The following is a 20,137-nucleotide window of genomic DNA, read 5'->3' on the forward strand; positions in this document are numbered from 1 at the left end:
ATTCTGTCGCCCATAATATAATAGTTATATATATACACAGATATATGCCCTCAAAAGTTAACATGGAGAGCTATTGATAGCTATTGTTATATCAATGATTTCTTTCAAAAGTTGATCAAATTAAATTTAAATTAATCTCAAAATTATAGTAATGAGCTGTACTTAACTGTGAACTTGGAATTTATTTCTGATAGATATGTATATTGTTAGATAAAGAAAACAGAACAGATGTTAGTATACAAAACCCTATCATATTGATATTGATATCTCACTAATTACTTTTGTTAATCATAGCATCTTAGAGGTGTCTAGGGAAGATTTTGTCAAACACCTGCTCAGGGATATACATCTGAGAAATAAGAGTTTGACATTGAGACAATTCCTTCTACAAAACAATAGCACTACCTTTATCATAAGAATGACATTGATGAATTTTCTTGCATTTTTAAAACTCAAAATCTCGCAACGAAATAATGATAATCTCAGTTCTTTGTAATTTTAAAAACCGCTTCTAATATCCTGTATCAACTCATTTTGAAGAACAAAAGCTACATTTTAATTTATGTTAAAAACTTTCAAACTCCCACAAGCATTCTTGATTTGGCCTAGAAAGGGAATCCCTAGCCTTTGATTTTTAATCTAGTGTTAAATTATAATAACAAATAAATACTTCAACAAAAATCCTACTAAGTAACAGTGCTTATAGTGTATATATATATACAAGTTCATACTGGATAATGAGGGGCGCTATAGAATTTATATCTGCATTCTGGTGTTATCTACATATATTGCCAAATCTGTCAGTTTAGTCATTTGCTAAGTGTATGATGTGAGTCACCATCTAAAACCACTATGATACAGTAGTTAACTGTGTCAGTTACCATGGTAGCAAAGTGATGCTAGAACCAGCAGCAGAAAGTAGTCACTAAATATAATCACTATAAGTTACCATGGTAATCAGGTGATTTTAGTAGTACCAGTAACCATGGCAACTAAGTATTACCAGTAACAGTTACCATGGTAACTAATTAACATCAGAATCAATTACCATGGTAATTGGTTGTTTAGTGATAAGTTTTAAACTTATGGAAATAAAAGAACTGCTACAAGATTCATAGTAACCAAGTGATACTTGTATCAGTATCCATGGTAACTGTTACTAGGGTAACTTAAGAAATAAAGTGTCTGTTTCCATGGTAACTGATGGTTTATATGGCAACTTCAGTATGAGCAGCATAGGTACCTGAGTAACCTAAATATTATAGTATAATAGCATTTATGTTATCTGTTACCATAGCAACATGTTACCATAGCAACAAAGCTATGTAAGCATGAAGAGTATATTTACATTGATGGCAGTGAACTGTAAACAGGATTTCCTGGATTAACTCTAATTTCATAAGCATCTTAATCTTATATTCCTGTCTACTACATAATTATGCGTGTTAACGCTTTCAAGTACTGGCTGAATTATCAAAGTTCAGAGGTCACCTGAGAGACAATTTGGATCTCTATGATATACATCTGATGGTGCATGATTGTCTAAAAGGTTCTAAACATACACATAATTTCATAAGCAGAGTAATCCATTACACATGTTAAAACTCTCAACAAAGTGGCCTACAGTATAACACAAAAAGTCTTTTTACAAGCCAGCAAATTAATGCTACGTCCAGTAAATTAAATATCTTGTTTCAGTTTATACAATTACTGTAAATTAATTCAATTTGTAATAAAATTATAACTTGTAACAGAATAAAGAGGAATACATGTGCATAATTTCGTTATTCTGGAATATTGTACAGCATGCCGATTCACAAAATTTGTTCTTTCATACATGCAATCAATAATTAAGAAATCTCCCGAGATGGGAACTAGCTTTTTGTTAAGCTTCTTGTAAGGGAACTTTCAATTGGCCAAGAAATGGCTACTGGTTAGCTTCCTGTAAAAGAACTAGTGATTGGCTAGACCTCTGTAACAGAACCTCCCAATGGCTAGTTCCCTGGCTATAGACTGTTAGTAATTGTAGATGATGTGCTGTTTCGATGCTTGTTCGAGCCTGACAAGCTGATTTCCCTGATCCAGCTCCCCCATGATTCTATCACACACCAGAATTTGTCACCAGCACATTTATGTTGCGTTTCTTTTATATAAGGAAGTGACATATGACCCCTATCACTGAGAATGACCTATGACCTGGAGGTCGTAGCTCACTGAGACTGGATGCGGTTTTGGAGAAATCCTTTAAGTTCCTTTCTAAGGTCATCTTGTTTCTTGTCGTTGATCAGGTCTACAGACCGTAGTCCATTCACAATGTCTCTGGTCTTACCAAAGTATATCTCATTTAACGTATTCCTAATTTTGTTCTCCATTTCCTGAAAAAGAAAAGTTTATGCAAAGTATGTTGAATTAACATCACAAGACTTATCAAACGTATTTTCATTTACAGTAAACATAAACAATTAACCCTTAGACTGCTACACGCGACTATATACGCGTTGGTTTAAATGGCCCTCAGTGCTACACGCGTAAAAAGACGTTTTTTGACTCCGAGTTTTCAACCGGCGGTCCGATCGTCAAATCTCCCTCCTGTTGCTAAAATTATGACTGAAAATGAAAGTAGAATGCTTCCGATTGGTTCTAGTGTAATTACATTCGATAATCTCGGGATTATACCGTAAAAATAACCACAGGTGTGGAGGAATTCGAATGGTATACTGACTCGTCAAAATGGCCGCTCCGATAGATCGAAGTGATGAAGAACGTGTACAACAGTTCTTTGCTAGCGATGTGTCAGAAGTTGAAAGTAAATTTGAAGGGTCAGATACTTTAGATTGGGATCCAATAGAAGGCAAAATTATTTTAATTTCTCCTTTAAATAAGTGTGTGCCCGATGCCAACACAGAACATGAGGCAGCCCCCCACGCGGCCGGCTGCCGTGTTGACAGACGACAAGATTGACTTTCACAGGCGAGTTGAACTTGAAATTAATGCACAACATGAATAAATGTAAACTAGTTGCTTTTAAAAGCATTTTTGGATGATTACAATATAGAAAATATAGTTGTTCACACAAATTTGTTTATATTATCTACACGAAGTTTACCGTCAATGACCGGCATGTTGAAAGAAAACATGAACGAAAAATGACACTGGGATTACGTTTTATGAGATGCAGGTGTTTCTTTTACGTTGATAACGGCTATGGGTTTTATCCAGATTAAGTGATTTACACCACTGTTGGTCAAGTCATGATGCATTTGAAAAACAATTTTTCAGAAATTGTTTAGGATCGTTTTCTAGTTATATTGTCTAATTAACTTTCACCTGACTGAAAATGACTTACCTGGACTCACCTGAGCTATAACAATACTTTTAAGGGTAACTTGGTCTAAGATAGAGATAATATGTGGTGCATAATGCAAATGCATACACTATGTGATGATAGACCAGAAATTAAACAGGAAACTAGCTTCTTTCTTTCATGAACAATTATCAAGATTTTGTTTGTGAATATTAATTAGTTTTAGAAGTTTTTACCTGGATTTTTTCAAAGACTTAATAACCAAATGAAGTCATATGCTTCTTAATACTAAGGTTACTCTATTAAATTGGTTTTATTTCATAATTTTAATTGAGTTTTCTTGTTATTATTTGATACAACCTAATATTTTTACCTTTAGTCACCTGTATTGTTACCTGTATGCTTAACGAGAAGTATATTTGCGGAATAAACAACATCAATATAAACTACAGGCAATAACAAACAATTTTCATATAACTTTTATTCACATAATGCAAATAGTTTTCAAGATATAATCATTTATAATTAAGTTATCATTTCCCTGGATTTTACAAAATTAATGCAGCACTGAGAGCCATTACTATACAAACCATTGCAGCAGCCTAAGGGTTAAGGATTTGGAAATATAAAGGACATCAAAAATGGGTAAACAACCAGAAATTAATTAACATTACACTGATTGATCAGTAAGCTTTATAAAGCTGAATCCTGTTGGTATCCAGGGCCCATACATTAAATTTAAGGAATCTCTTAACTTAAAATTCTCCATAGGAAAGCATTACAGATTTTAAGTATTTTAAGGATCCTTAACTAAAGATTTTTCCTTGACTTCTGTAATGCTTTCCTATGGAAAATTTATGGAATTCCTTAAGGTTAAGGAATTTTCATGAACCTGGACCCAGGTATAAAGGAAACTTAGAATGGCTGATTTTTCCTAAGATACAACAGGGAATGTCAAAAAATGATTCTTGAAAGATGCTGTTTTTTATAATTATTATTTTCAATTGCCTGTTCTTATATTACAATGTCAGCTTTAAGTTATATACATTAATGTATGAACAGAAAGAAGAACACAGCAAGACAAAATGATTTACAGAAAGTAGCTATAGAGAAGGAGTGACACCCTACCTCCACCATCCTGCCAATGTTGTATATGTGAGGCGTGTTTTCACCAACAGTACAATCTTGCTCTATCTGACGTGTAAGACTGCCGCCCAAGTTCATCACTCCAGAGCTTTCCTTGGAGGTCTGAAGCCACAACATGGCTGTAGATGTGAGTTTGTACTGAGCACTGCGACCACTTGACCTCTCCTGTAACATAAATCAAATTTCTGGGTTTAGAACCTTTTTTATCACATAAACTTAATATATTCCTCCTAAAATACATTGATAGATACCTAAAGGGCTTAGAGTAATCATGTATGGCAATGAATTTCAAAATGTGACTGTGAAAAGTGTTGGATGTAAATATGAGATTTCCAATCCCTAAAACAATCATATTTCTCCTCATATCACCATTTACTGCCCTCTAATCCAACTCCATTGAGTACAGATCTAGATGTGGAACTAACTCTATATATACTCTATATAAGTTATCTCCCCTTGCAATTAGGTATTGATTGTGACGTCATGTGTTTGTGATTGTCACGTCTTAGAAGTTTGTGTGAAGAAAATGATGCAAGTTTTATTCACAAAATAATGACATTATAATTGTTATCTCCCTCCAAAGGAGATAAATCTAGAAGATGCAAACACAGAATTCTGAACCCTACCTGGACTTCTATAACATGGAGAGAGTCCCAGCAGCCTTTGATGTTTCTAGACCCATCACCAGCCTTTTTAATGAGTATAGCACCAGCAAAACCATGGTCGAGGTCCCATAGATAAACAGAGGATACACCACCCTCAAAGTACCTGATGGAATAAAGATGTCACACAATCATTAAAAGATTTTACTACCAAGTAGATAAAATGTAATTTTTTCTAGTACTACAATTCCCTAATGAAATGTATGTAGAACCTAAAATGGAAGATAAAACGCCTGGGATCAGATGAGTCATGACACCGGCTTTTTTTTATGTGAGGGGTATAAAAGATGTAACGTCATTTCAATACATCTTATATGTAACCAGAGAACAATAAAGACAAAGAAAAACATCTCATGTGACCGATAACTAGATTCATCTACTATGCTTACTTACTATTTCTATGTACCATGATAAACTTGGTGAGAGGGTTTTAAAACGTAAGTACTGTTATTTTCATTATATTTGATTTCATCTAAAAAGTTATCTACAGTATAGCAGGTCAGTTTAAAGGGCATTATATTTTTAATTTTGAAAATTTTGATTTTCAAATTGTGAATTGTTGAGACATGTTTGAATCATATATAACCAGAAAGACAGGTCATGAAAAATTTAAACCAATAAAATCTTAATTTCAAGTTCAGAAAATTTTAACCTACATGAAAAACATAATATATGGTATTTTGAATAAAACATCTGTAAAGTCCTACATTTCTCTGTATTGGTCGAATGCGTTGTTGGCATCAATTTCTAACTTCCTTAATTTGTCTGACGGCATGGTTCCATCTTCCAGGGGAGGGTCGTAGGAGTTGCTCCAGGGTGACCTAAAATAACAACAGAACAAATGGTGTGATAAACTGATGAATCCTGCCCCACCTTGAATCAACTCTATGAATACATATGATAAAATGAACTTGCAATTGTCTCCAGTCTGAAACCTGATGCATTAGATACTCATCACCATAGGGACAGTCACCACTTTTCTTTTGTTACTTGTAGAGGTTCAACACAATTATAAAAGTATAGAGCCAATGCTGAGATTCTGTAGATTCTGTTAACCTGTGAAGGTTATATTAAATAGACTGGTTCCTGCCTCAGTAACCTCCCTTGTGTATGATTCACTGAAGACCGGTAGCGAATAACCATCTTACGTAGGAATTCCTGTACTCCAACAATGTTAGAGGTATAGCACGACGAGACACTTTTGGAACATTACGTCGTGTCTAACCTCTAACTTCCGATAGGCCATTTACCCGATGCTGAGGACAACATTTTCAAAGTTTGGATTATGACTATATAATACGTTTAAATCATATTTAAATCGTCATCAATGTCAAATACCTACCTCTTTTTCATAAATCAACAAGTATTTTGACAAAATCAGCCGTAAAATCCATCTAAAACAAATATTTACATCTCCTAACGTAAACTTTCATGACCCAGACAAAACTTCATGATGAAAGCGATCCGGCCGGTAAATAGAAAAAACCAATCGCAAAGTCCCCAAAACTCTTGATTCAGATCTGCCTTTACTTTTACTTGCATTCTGCCCGCTTGAATTCACGTTCCGTTTTTTGTAGTACCCAGCCGCCATATTTAAATCTAGGTCAAAATGTTACGGAAAGGATTCGTCATATCTAATCCGCTAAAATACTATTTTATGAGGCCTAAGTTATGGTTTTCCTAGATAAATGGGATAATTAATACCTTAACTGTAAGTACACATCAATGTTATCACTCTTAGAGCTATACATATTGATATTATTGCACTTTTTCTTCCGTCTTCATCTGACGTCGGAAGCTGCATCAAAGAAATAACCCTTCGGAAATGAGAGTCGACAGTCAGCAAAATAACGTCCGATAAAAAAACGGCTGACCAGTCGACTCTCATGTTATGGGAGTAGGATTCCTGCACCAGAGTATGCATCATTTTTGCGCATGAAATGTCATCATGGAGACAGCTTCTTTCGTTAAGAGAACATAACGTCATTAACATTGTTCCCATAAGCATACTAGGCTCTGTTAGCATGAAATAATTTCAAAACTTTAAACCTAATTTATTTTTGTTTATCTATTGTCCTAATACCACATTTATTCTTTGCATGAAGGCTCGTCGCTTTGTGGGTAACAGGGTTTCCCATGTCTTAAATAAGTAACGACTGCAAAACCAGATACAAGATTTACCAATCAGAAATTCCTAATGGTTACACTCTACCAGTCGCAAGTGAACGGAGCGCAGCCAGGCGGAAAGTACAGAACTAAGGGAAGGGAATAGGGCTGTGGATTGTCTAACATGTGGCGATCCGATCCGATCCACGATTCAGGGTTGACGATTCACAGATCGGACCACGAATCACCAGTTAGATACAAGCAAAAGATTCAATTGAAGTAAAACTGTTTGAATTGATAATAAAACCAATTTTAGCAGTTTTACATTCCTTATCATTAAGCAATAAGAGTTACAGGTGAAGTACAGCAGGATTCAGTCACTGTAACTGTAAAAAAATCAAATCATTTGAATTTTGAAATAACGTCATCTCAAAAATACTACTGCATATCAATAACGGCATGAATAAAAGTCAAACCATCTGTGAACAGGTACACTGTATATAAATTATCATGGTAAGTCATAAATCACCATATCAAAACATTTCATTGTTACTTTTACTTTGGTCAAATACAGAAAAACATTGAAATTAAGAAAAAAAATTTAAAATCTATAAGAGTAGTTACAATTTACTTTGGTTCTAGGCCTATAGTTTTTATTTTTAATCAGGTGATTTATGATTTTGACTCATAATTAGCCTACCTTTGTTTTTGACATGGGGTTCACATCTACAGTACTCAGTTGCCTAATATAATATATTCGTATTTTTAGATATTTCTGACCCGTAATGAAAACGAAATCGATAATAATCTTTTACATCTCTAGTCAATAAATATGTTTTATCATTATTATTTTATGAAGAATTCACAACATTGCATCGAAGTGTGGGTACGAAAATAACATGTTGCTAGCTTTACTTCACGCAGCTCTTGTGTACTTCCGGTCTACTTCAAAGTAAAAACATCGATGATATTCAGACTTTAGTGTACATTCTTTCACATTTTTGAGCTATGACAGCATTAAAGAAGGTATTATTTTTTTGCTTTTGAAAGATCGCGATCCACAAATATCAGGAGTAACGAATATTCGTATCCGATCTTTCTCAATAATTCGTGAATACTCGAGTACTCGGATACTCGTTACAGCCCTAGAAGAGAACCAGTCTAGGATATTTAAAGCAAATAGTCGGGCAAAGGAAACCAGTCTAAATGCATTCTTTGGCCTTCCAAAAGTCCTTGTATACCATAATGATGGTCGAATTCTGCTTATGGTGTCCAGTTTTGACCATTGAAATTATGGGGAAGCCCCGTGTAAATTTAGCACAGTTCTAAATATAAATTTGTATAACTGTTTGAAAACGAGGCTGCGTGGATATGTCAACATATGCGTTAAGAGTGAACTGCACTGATAGCCGGTCGGGAAGATGTATTAGGATTCCTATAATATATATTAATTTCTTCGCATACAGAGCGATTTTGATGGAAGCTTTTATTTTTCTATTTCATAAGAAATTATACTGGATATATTAATACCATTTTTACCGAATTTAGCCTTTGTTTGTCTAACTATTCGCTTTAAGAGAGTTTAAAATCACACAGCAGAATATTGAAAGCTATTAGTATGATTCGATAAACTTACCCACATAGTTAATTATGACAGTGTAAATTTGGATTTGAAACCTCAAGGTGACATTATCTTACCTATAAGAATCGCCATCTCTGTTATAATCACACAAGAGGTAGTCTTTGCCCACAGTTTTGTCCCTAGCTATCTTCAGAGGTTGGTCCACAGAGGAGAGTAAATCTTCACATAGACTTGGTACCTGGTTAAAATAGAGAATTATAGTTATAAGCGTCATTGTTTCCTTCTTACCATAAGTAGGAGTTATGTGCATTAACTCTTACTAGCTTCTATTCTGTCTTTGCATATTACAGAGTTAGCTCCCTTGCGGGTAGGTGTTGATTGTTACGCCATTATTTTGTGAGCGCAATTCACATTGTTTTTCTCCAAAACGTATGCTGTTATGACCGCAAACACGTGACATCACAATCAATACATACCCGCAAGTGCAGACAACTCTTTAATATGCAAATTCGGAATACCAGTACTTTATGTTTTCAGTATGCAAGCAGTATGATCACCATTTTGAGTACTTCATTATTTTGAAGAGATATATAAAGATGACATGATCTCTAGATTTGCATTATTAAGGAATATCAATGAATTTTCAAAGAATATGTAGTAGCTAACACAGGTATGAAAAGGACACTCAATTATGCTTGCATCTGTTGAACACAAAAATGTTGTCGTCTTCATGTGTAAACCTTCTACTAAACCAAATTAATGTAATCTAAATTTCTCTGAGATATGAGTGAAGTTTCAAAACCACAATCCATATGGATCGGACTTACCAAGTCGATGAGATCTGTTAGGTTTTTCTCTATCTGTTGAGGAGGCAGACGCCTCATCAAATCTAAAGCGCAATCTAGCTGTTGTTCTGTCTGTAAAACAAAAAGCAACATAGGAGTTAAAAGAGCTTACAATAAAGTCAAACTGAGTGAATGAGCTTCATTCATCTATGTCCAAATTCAACAAAAAATGCTAGCATAACAGGGTAAGAGCCTAGGTATCCATATCTTTAGAACATAACAGGGTAAGAGCCTAGGTATCCATGTCTTTAGAACATAACAGGGTAAGAGCCTAGGTATCCATGTCTTTAGAACATAACAGGGTAACAGCCTAGGTATCCATGTCTTCAGAACATAACAGGGTAAGAGCCTAGGTATCCATGTCTTTAGAACATAACAGGGTAACAGCCTAGGTAATCATGTCTTTAGAACATAACAGGGTAACAGCCTAGGTATCCATGTCTTTAGAACATAACAGGGTAAGAGCCTAGGTATCCATGTCTTTAGAACATAACAGGGTAACAGCCTAGGTATCCATGTCTTTAGAACATAACAGGGTAAGAGCCTAGGTATCCATGTCTTTAGAACATAACAGGGTAACAGCCTAGGTATCCATGTCTTTAGAACATAACAGGGTAAGAGCCTAGGTATCCATGTCTTTAGAACATAACAGGGTAACAGCCTAGGTATCCATGTCTTTAGAACATAACAGGGTAAGAGCCTAGGTATCCATGTCTTTAGAACATAACAGGGTTAGAGCCTAGGTATCCATGTCTTTAGAACATAACAGGGTAAGAGCCTAGGTATCCATGTCTTTAGAACATAACAGGGTAACAGCCTAGGTATCCATGTCTTCAGAACATAACAGGGTAAGAGCCTAGGTATCCATGTCTTCAGAACATTACAGGGTAAGTCTAGGTATCCATGTCTTGAGAACATAACAGGGTAACAGCCTAGGTATCCGTGTATTGAGAACATAACAGGGTAACAGCCTAGGTATCCATGTCTTTAGAACATAACAGGGTAACAGCCTAGGTATCCATGTCTTTAGAACATAACAGGGTAACAGCCTAGGTATCCATGTCTTTAGAACATAACAGGGTAACAGCCTAGGTATCCATGTCTTTAGAACATAACAGGGTAAAGGTAACAGCCTAGATATCCATGTCTTTAGAACATAACAGGGTAACAGCCTAGGTATCCATGTCTTTAGAACATAACAGGGTAACAGCCTAGGTAATCATGTCTTTAGAACATAACAGGGTAACAGCCTAGGTATCCATGTCTTTAGAACATAACAGGGTAACAGCCTAGGTAATCATGTCTTTAGAACATAACAGGGTAACAGCCTAGGTATCCATGTCTTTAGAACATAACAGGGTAACAGCCTAGGTATCCATGTCTTTAGAACATTACAGGGTAACAGCCCAGGTATCCATGTCTTTAGAACATAACAGGGTAACAGCCTAGATATCCATGTCTTGAGAATAAGTTTGTGGGCAAAACTATATAAGATAAGCTCATAAAACCCTAAAAAATATTTCAATTTAAATACAATTGCTAACATTTTGTTGGCTCCATCTTAAATTGAACTTCAATCTGGAATGTTTTTTCAAATTTTTGAAAAACCCTTTAAAATTATATATAAATCAGCTAAACATGCTTAGGCTAAATACATGATTGGCTGACAAAAATGGGGAAAATAAACATTCTTGTCAAGTGCCCAAACATTGGTCTCACAGATATTGAACCTGTTCTTTCTAACAATCACTTTTATGTAGAACTTATTAACATATATAAGGTACATATTGTATTACATAAGACAACCATTCAGTATGAAGACGCCTGTGAAGGCAGAAAGGCGTTGAAACGAAGTCACGAGAATTTTTTAACTTTTTTTTCTCTCACTTTTTGATATACATACCTTTACAAGTAAGTGTTGATTTCTTTTTACTATACATAGACTACTAGTATATATATGCCATTTACTTTGATCAATAAAAAAAATTGTCAGAACTACTGACGGTAAATTCTTAAACATACAAGGAAGAAATTAAATAATCAGTAAATTAGGTCATGATCAGGTGTGTCAGGACCGGAGGTCTAATCTTTCTTACCGTATTTGTTAAGCTTCCTTCTCAAGTATCACTATGTACTAAGCCTTTATCTACCGTTATAATACAATCACTGACTATTTTTTACATTACAATGGCGATATTAAATAAGTGGATGCTTGCATTTTTGTTTGCCCTGCAGGTAGGGTGTTAGAATTGTGCCTGCTGCCTCTTTTGCATGACAAAAAGGAGACTCAATTTAGGTTCTTATCTTTTCTTTCTTCCTAAATTACTTTATTCTTCCTAACATCTCCCTTGACACCACCTCACTTTTGGCCTTTGGTTGAGCGCTCGCCCCTGTGAGGAAGGCTCTGGATTCTGTCCCCTGGCCGAGACACAACAAAGTCTATAAAAGTGGTAGTGTCTGTTCCTGCTTAGCGCTCAGCATAACGGGAGTAGGATGACTGATTCGCCCGTTGTTAGTATAATGTGACCGGGTGGGGTGTGTTGCTTTGTGTCTTCGGCGACATGCTTCAGTGATCATGATAAAGCACTATAAAAAGGGCAAGAGTTCCACTATACAAGAAGACAAAACGTGAATATACTGCAGTCTCCCAAAACACATACCTCACACAACATACACGCGACATACATGGGAGGCCGTCCTTACATGACCATAGCTGATAATAGGATGTTAATTAATCAAACAAACAAACAAACAATTGCACTTTTGTCTCTTTGTATGAAAATGAAAAGTTGAGAAACATGCTGTTGAAATGAAATTGTAATTTTACCATTTTGAAACTTAAACCAAACCTTTTAAACTTTATTTGATAAATCAATTTGGTACATGCTTTTAATATGTGTTAGTCCAGGATACTTTTTTTAAATAAACATGACTTGGTTAGTGGGCAAATTAATAAATTATCTTCAGTGTCTATGTTGTATATGTTTATGTTATCTAGTTTATAGTAGCAGAGTTATCCTAAAATATATTTTGGGAATCGTATAAATTACCATGTGGTAATATTCCACCAGTTTACAGCCATTGAATATATGCAACCATTTCGATTCAAATGTGCTTTAATTTTAATTAAAGTAATGTCGTTATAATTATGACTAAACCTGCTGGATGTTGTATCCCAGAAAAAGCATAATAACACCAATTTATATACCCATTATATCATCAAGGAAGAAGATTTTAGAAAAGGGGATAGCCTTGGAACAGTGACCATGCATGTAACTCAGTTGGTACTGGGTATATATAGGTATACATACTGAGTATGCATTAATTAATAAGAATCACAGTCTTATTGTCTCTTCTTTGGTTACAGAATTAGCACCAAACTATATATCCATGGTGGTATATATCTTTCAGGGTGAGCTACATGTTGAGTTGGATCGATCATTGTCATCATCTCATGAGCCGTAGTTAAAACACTCATTAACAGTAATCACTATAATGATCAACTGCTCAATGAAGAACAATTCAATTTACAGAGTGTCTGTCTATTTCTCAGAGAGTTGCCTTCTAGCTAGCTTCGCTCAATGGGGAATTTCCCTTGAGCTTAGTCTGTAGAGCAGCAGACCAGTAAGTTCAGGGTCGCAGGTTCGAGCCCGGCTGGCGGTACAAATGTTATTGTTTCCTATTTCAACCAAATAATGTTGGACTAAAATTATTCACACTGGGCTAAAAATAACTCATATTGTTATATAAATTGTGTTATTTCTTGTGTGACTTATATGTAACTACAGACAAAGTTGTGTTATCTATAAAACATTAACTTACTAATATTAGTCATTTATGTGCAATACACAAATCACACAAAAATGTTCTAATATTCAACATATTTTCATTTTGCAACGAAACAAAGGACAAATCTTCATGGTCGAGCTTTTACAAGGCAAATATCTGATATCAATATATCAATGGCTTAGGGTAATATTGCGTATAAACTTATCGTAAATTATCTCAACGATTTTCTGACACCGATCTGAACATCACAAGCGAGTTGGACACCTCCCATCCAATGATCACTCCTGTTGGCGAGTCGTTATTATGCGTTGCAGACCCAAAGTACATCTAGCACACGTACAATTCAACAACATTCGTGAATCGACATATCAATATATTAATTTCATCGATACAAACCATTTTATAACTATTTTTTCTTCAATAAATCTCTTCCAGGAAGCGATAGATCAAAGAGTATGGCTTCTTTCAACCCGGTCCCGAGGAGTTCAGAAAATATACAACTAACATCCGGTTATGTATTGATACGAAAACATCAAAAGCCTTCCGAAAATCCGTTAAGGAATTCCCTTTTAGGATTGACCAATCAAATTGCAGAAATGATTTTTCTCCATTTTTGGGCAGAAGAGAGGATTTCACCTTTCAAATAAGAAACATTTTCTACCACCTAAATGAAGATATTTTGACACCAAGAGTCTTGCATATATGTGTACAAGACACACTTTGTTATTAAAGAAGTGTTAGGAATAGCAGAAGAACAAAATTCTGTTCTTGATCGGCTTACAAATCACGTGACTTCCGGTTTATTGTAAACATGGCCGACAAGTATGAGTAAGGTGCCGAGCTATCCAGCCTGATGTCACTTTCTTGATTTGTAACTGGTAAATGTTGTGCATGATTGATATGCTTTAATCATAGTATCTTACATAACACAAAATCAATGATTAAGGTTTTTGTCCACACAAAACCATCGATGAATCATATTCATTTTGAAATTGTCGCCCAAAAAGAAACTCGAAACTTATTTCCTGAAAGGTTAGAATCTGCAGAATTTTAACATATGAATGTAGTCATACATTGTACACTGCTTTTTTTATTCGAATTGATGAGTGGCAAGATACATGATGATATGATATTGGTATAATGTTTCTTGGATAAAATTTTCTGCAAATGTATCTCATTGTTTTTGAAAGAAACATGCCCAGTTCAAATTTTGTTCGGAAATAAATAAACAATAAAGCCTACATTGTACTGGCCAACGCCCTTCTGATATGAACATTAATTAGCAGATACAAGGTTATAGCGTAGTAGTACTAGGGTATTGACTATCATTAAATAAATGCAAGGTACTGCAAGTTAAGGGATCGCCAAATAATAACAACATATCGTCTCGCGAACCAATCTGGAGAAGTCATACTGGAAAAAATCGACAGCGAAAAAGACATAAGAGTAACGGTAGATGCCAATTTGGACTGTCGGACCTATATTCAAAATTCTATAAATAAAGCAAACTCAATCCTCGGCATTATCAGAAGATCGTTTACATATCTGGACGAAAAAATTTTTAAACAGTGTTTAAACAGTTATTTAAGGCACTGGTAAGACCGCACTTGGAATATGCAGCCAGCACATGGAGCCAATGTCAACTTAAAGACTGTCAGATGATAGAAAATGTACAACGGAGAGCTACCAAGCTTCTACCAGGATTTAAAGATCTGTCATACAAAGAGCGATTAAAAAAACTGAAACTCCCAACACTTAAACATCGCAGGATTAGAAGGGATTTAATAAACGTTTTTTAAGATTGAAAAAAAAAAATTCGACGAGAGAGTTACCTCTTACATATTTGTTTACAATACGAACGAAAGAACTCGAGGCCATACATTTAAGCTGTATAAACAACGTTGCAACACAGAGCTAAGGAAAAACTTTTTCAGGTTTAGGGTAGTTGATACCTGAATTGTCTACCAGAGTCTGTCGTTAATGCAGAGACTACTAAAGATTTTGAGATACTGCTAGATAACCATATGAAGGACAATATCTATAATATTACTGATAAATAATTTTATTGAGTACTTGTATACAACTTTACCAGTGACAATATAATTAGTTTATATTATGTCTTATGATATGGACATATAGGCTTCTAGCCTGCATCCATTATTTTCCATTAAATCCATTAAATTAAATGTAAACGATATTGTTTGATAAAAAAACAACATGTATACAACTTTATAAGATAATTGTTTAAGATTATTCAACATCCATGATCAACATATCTTTTCACTATCATAGAAAGAGAGGAGTACATGGCTCAGAGTTCTATTATATAAGATGATGGATACAAATTACCTTAGTAACATATGTCTAATGTTTTTTGAAGGAATTTTATAAAGCAAATTGGTAAAGGCTTTAAATTACTAAAGCATTTATACATTTTTTTTTATCTAGGTCTTATTTTGTACATTTTAAATGTGTTTATTTGTGCTAACATGAAGCTGCAATGTTACCAGTTAGTACAACCATTTGTTATATTTTTTCTTTCATCAGATTGATACCAGATTGAACACTTGCAGACACAGCTTCAGGATGCCAACTGTTGATCGAGATGAAGAAAATGCTATCCGCATGAAAGTTGGATACAATGGGTAACACTTTACTACACATTCTACTTAAGACCTTATATTTTATCTGAATATAAACCTTCATATCCTAACTGTGAAATCAGAAACTAACTCTGAATCATCCAGAGCAACATCATCAAAGCTATATTTACTACATAAGGTTAAAAAAAAAATCTGTTCAGGGTTACATTGGCAAAAAAAAACAGGGTTGGTAGGTAGGGATTTTTTTTAAAATGTCATTCACTCGAAAGTAATGGCTGGAACCGGAGTCGTAATTTTTTTTCATAGAAAGGTGGGAAAAAAATCAGGGTCGGTCGAGTAACCCTTCACAGACATTTTTTAGCCTAATGTAAAATGTGTCCAATGCATAATATTGTAATTTCAAAAATTTAGCTAATCTTATGATGTACATGTAATTGTAATTTGAATCAAGAAAAATGTTTTTGCCTCCATGCTTTATACAAGTTTAATAATCCTTATTCATGCAGTTTAAGAAAGTTATGTTTATTTTACAGAGACATTCTCATCACTAGCGTCAATGTTGAGATCAGCTACCTTGACTTCTGTGCAGAAATCAATGGATATATGCAAGTTTGATGATCAGCAGCCATTTACAGTGAAATGGCTGGATGAGGAAGGTAAAGAAAAACCCGATGATAATCCACTATTCAGTTTTAATAAGTTCAGTTAAAAAAAAAAAGATAATTGATAATTGCAAGTACATACCCTATAAATCTTATAATATTTATGATGAAGATGACGGAGGATAGATGCTTGCCATTGAAACATCACATACAATTTAAGAAATATCTGATAATATTCTTTGTTTGTATATAAACATGAATCTGATCTAGAGCACTAAAATTATTTAAGACTAATGAATCTGGATCCATTTTATGGAACCTCTGTGAATTGAAACCCATGACCTCAAAAAGATAAATGTTTTTATTATAATATTATGGAAAGCCTGCCGACTGAACCAGAGTTGTTTAAAATAACAACACAATGACAGACTAATTTTACTTCCATACTAGTCACTTAGGATTACAAGCAGCACTCCCAATTTTCAAGGTATTTAAAGTATGTTGTATGGGATAATTAGTTTGAACTGGCATATGATGCTAGTTGTTTACACCATGACTTTATTCGCATCAATATATTTTCTGTGTAACCAATACTATTTTAATTGATGACAGTAAACATTGATAAATTTGTTGACCACATTTATATCACCTTTTATAAAGATAAATTGAACCATTTACAAATTTGTGTTGTGTTCGATTTTTCAATGTTCATGAGATTTTGTAAGTCTCGGTGAATTCTATTTAGTGACAAGAGGTTCACTAATATAATTGTATTAAGTTACTGACGAGTAAAAACCTGCTCATATTGCAAAATGATATTGCTCTTTTGTATACAAAATTATGCTACAATGTATTTGCAATTGGAAGAGCGGCCTGGATGTCACAATGACTAAACGATAACAGTAATGTGCATGGAAGCCTATCAAAATGTAAATGTATTTTAACATAACAAGAACGTTCAACGTTGAGTTACTGTTCATTATTTACTTACTGTTAAAAGAACCAACCAAAAATGTCAGGAATTATGTTCGTTCTTAGTTAAATCACATAGAGAGGCATAATCACGGCTACATGTAGCTATAACATCATCAATTTCTACTTGGACCAAGTCACGATTGAAAACGTTACTTTCACAAGCTGTCATTGGGACCCTTTAGATAGCTTAGTATTTTGTCATGAGCTGGGTTATTGCCGTTTTCATTTACACTGTTCGACTGGCTGGACTTATTTGGTTGTATATGAATCAATGACGGATCTGGTGTTTATGTGATGTTTTAGACGAGCATTGACAAGCCCTTGTAGGCCTATATAGTCCGGTGGCTTTTGTAATTCCGTTGACTTTTCCTGATAAAGTTTGACAACATATATCAAAATGTTCAGTAGGCCACCCTCTTTCAAAAAAAAAATATGGTGTCAATTTTTTTGACCATTTGGAGTGGTCAAGGTCAAGGGTTAAAGTTTAAGTGGTTTATAAGCTGAAAAACTGCAAAAACTGGCGGGAGTGAGATTATATTTTGACATTTAGAGCGCATAACTTGATTTTTCTTATTCAATACTTTTATATGACATATGTTTAATTTATTCACTACAGACTTTTATGTTAGTTGATAATGGGAAATTTTTGAAAAAGAGAATTCTTTGATTTTTGTTTTTCATTTTCCCAATTAATGTCAAAAGGTTGGGGTCGGTGAAGATTAACACAGGCACAACTGTAGTGCAGAGATACACATAAAATTGGTTCAAGGCCAAAATCAACGCCAAACATTCTTTCTCAATTGTAGAATAATTTCTCTGGTCAATTTGTTCAGAAAATAACTTCTTGCATCAAAAACAGCACCAACACACCTACATCGCTCAGTCAACAAACAGTTTAAACTGTTTATTAAAATCTGGAGCAGTCAGAACTGTTGAGTTTGATAGCATGGCTTTCAATTTCTCAAAGGCAGACTTACATTCGTCTGACGAGACAAATTTGACATTTTTCTTTAACAAAGCAGTAAGTGGAGCTGCTATAACGGAGAAATTTTGACAACATTTTCTGTAGTATCCAGCCATACCAAGAAATCTCATCAGCTCTCTCTTGCCTCCAGGAGCTGGAAAATCTATAATTGATTCTACTTTGGCCTGAACAGGTTTAACCTGCCCCTGTACTACAACATGGCCTAAAAATTCAACAGTTGCATGACAAAATTCACATTTCAGTAAGTTTACAGTCAATTTCATGGTAGTGAGTCTCTCGAAGAATTCGCGAATCCCGCGTAGATGGTCTTCCCACGTGTCGTGGTAGTTGATGACGTCATCAATGTATCCATCGCAGCCTTCCAGGTCTGATATCACGCTGTTAAGAAGACGTTGAAATGTTGCCGGGGCATTCTTCATACCAAACGGCATAACTTTGTACTGGTACAAACCTTGCGAGGTTACAAATGCCGACACTTCTTTATCTCTTTCTGTTAATGGCACCTGCCAATAACCTTTCAACAGGTCAAACTTGCTAACATACTTGGCTTTGCCATCTTTGTCAATACACGAGTCAATCCTTGGAATTGGATAAGAGTCTGTTTTACTGACAGAGTTTACTTTTCTGAAGTCAGTATAGAACCGGTATGTCTTGTCTGGCTTTGGCACCAGAACACATGGAGAGCTCCATTCACTTTTGCTTGGTTCAATAATATCATTGTCCATCACGTATTGAATTTCTTTCTTTAAGTGTTCTTCTTTCAAAGGATTGACACGGTAAGGATGTTGCTTGACAGGTGGCGCATCGCCTACATCCACGTCGTGATAGATTAAGCATATCTACACGCGTTATCTAGGCCCTGGTGTTATCCGGAAATCAAAGTGATGTTTATACTCAAGAGTATCAGATTCTTTGTTCATCGTTTTTCCTTTTCCGAGATAGTTTGACATAGTTTTCTTGCTCCAAGTTCACGCGAGCACATCTGAGTTTCCGTAACACAGTTAACACCACAGTCTAAATATCACACTGTACTCTCACTTTGTGCGATGGAGAACACGAGGCCAAACTACAGTAATAGATCGAGAGGACGTTGCTTCTCCTTCTCTAACTACATATTTCCTAAGCATATTTACATGTACAATAATTGCGCATGTCTTTCTCATCACTGTCTCGACTTGGGTTTGTTCTCATCGTCTTAATCATATCATCTCCCTTTTTCCTCAAGACAAGGCGGGGGGGGTGGGGGGGGGGGGGGGGGGGGGGGGGGGGGGGGGGGGGGGGGGGGGGGGGGGGTAGGGGAGGGGGGGGGGGGGACGGGACACACACAATCACACAATTTGGGCATATAAGTAAAAACAACAAACACACACAACAAAAAAAACTATCAAAAATACACATGAGTCTATCTTAAACACATAACAGCGTACCAAACAAATCTAGCTTACAAAGGCTGACCCGTAATTGCCTTGTAGAGGCCAAAATTTAGACACCACTGGACTCTAAACATTCTTCTGCCCGGTCAATCTTTCATCAAACCA

General features: G+C 35.2%; 1 protein-coding gene and 1 long non-coding RNA gene across 2 annotated transcripts; one reads left to right on the forward strand and one right to left on the reverse strand.

Moving 5' to 3' along the window:
* Positions 1 to 1,123: 1,123 nt before the first annotated feature.
* On the reverse strand, positions 1,124 to 13,963 carry LOC138318515 (F-actin-capping protein subunit beta isoforms 1 and 2-like). The gene is made up of 7 exons (XM_069260956.1): positions 13,831 to 13,963; positions 9,628 to 9,717; positions 8,917 to 9,038; positions 5,820 to 5,933; positions 5,077 to 5,218; positions 4,433 to 4,615; positions 1,124 to 2,375 (listed from the first exon to the last, which is right to left on the reverse strand). Exons 1-7 carry the CDS (start codon positions 13,831 to 13,833, stop codon positions 2,211 to 2,213), a joined length of 819 nt encoding a protein of 272 aa, XP_069117057.1. The 5' UTR covers positions 13,834 to 13,963; the 3' UTR covers positions 1,124 to 2,210.
* A 196-nt stretch (positions 13,964 to 14,159) lies between these two features.
* LOC138318523 (uncharacterized) lies at positions 14,160 to 16,689 on the forward strand. Its single transcript, XR_011207884.1, has 3 exons — positions 14,160 to 14,312; positions 15,982 to 16,079; positions 16,571 to 16,689. It is a non-coding gene; the product is annotated as an uncharacterized lncRNA (long non-coding RNA).
* The last annotated feature ends 3,448 nt before the right edge of the window (positions 16,690 to 20,137 follow it).

Source organism: Argopecten irradians, chromosome 1 (assembly GCF_041381155.1).
Source record: "Argopecten irradians isolate NY chromosome 1, Ai_NY, whole genome shotgun sequence".
NCBI lineage: Eukaryota > Metazoa > Mollusca > Bivalvia > Pectinida > Pectinidae > Argopecten > Argopecten irradians.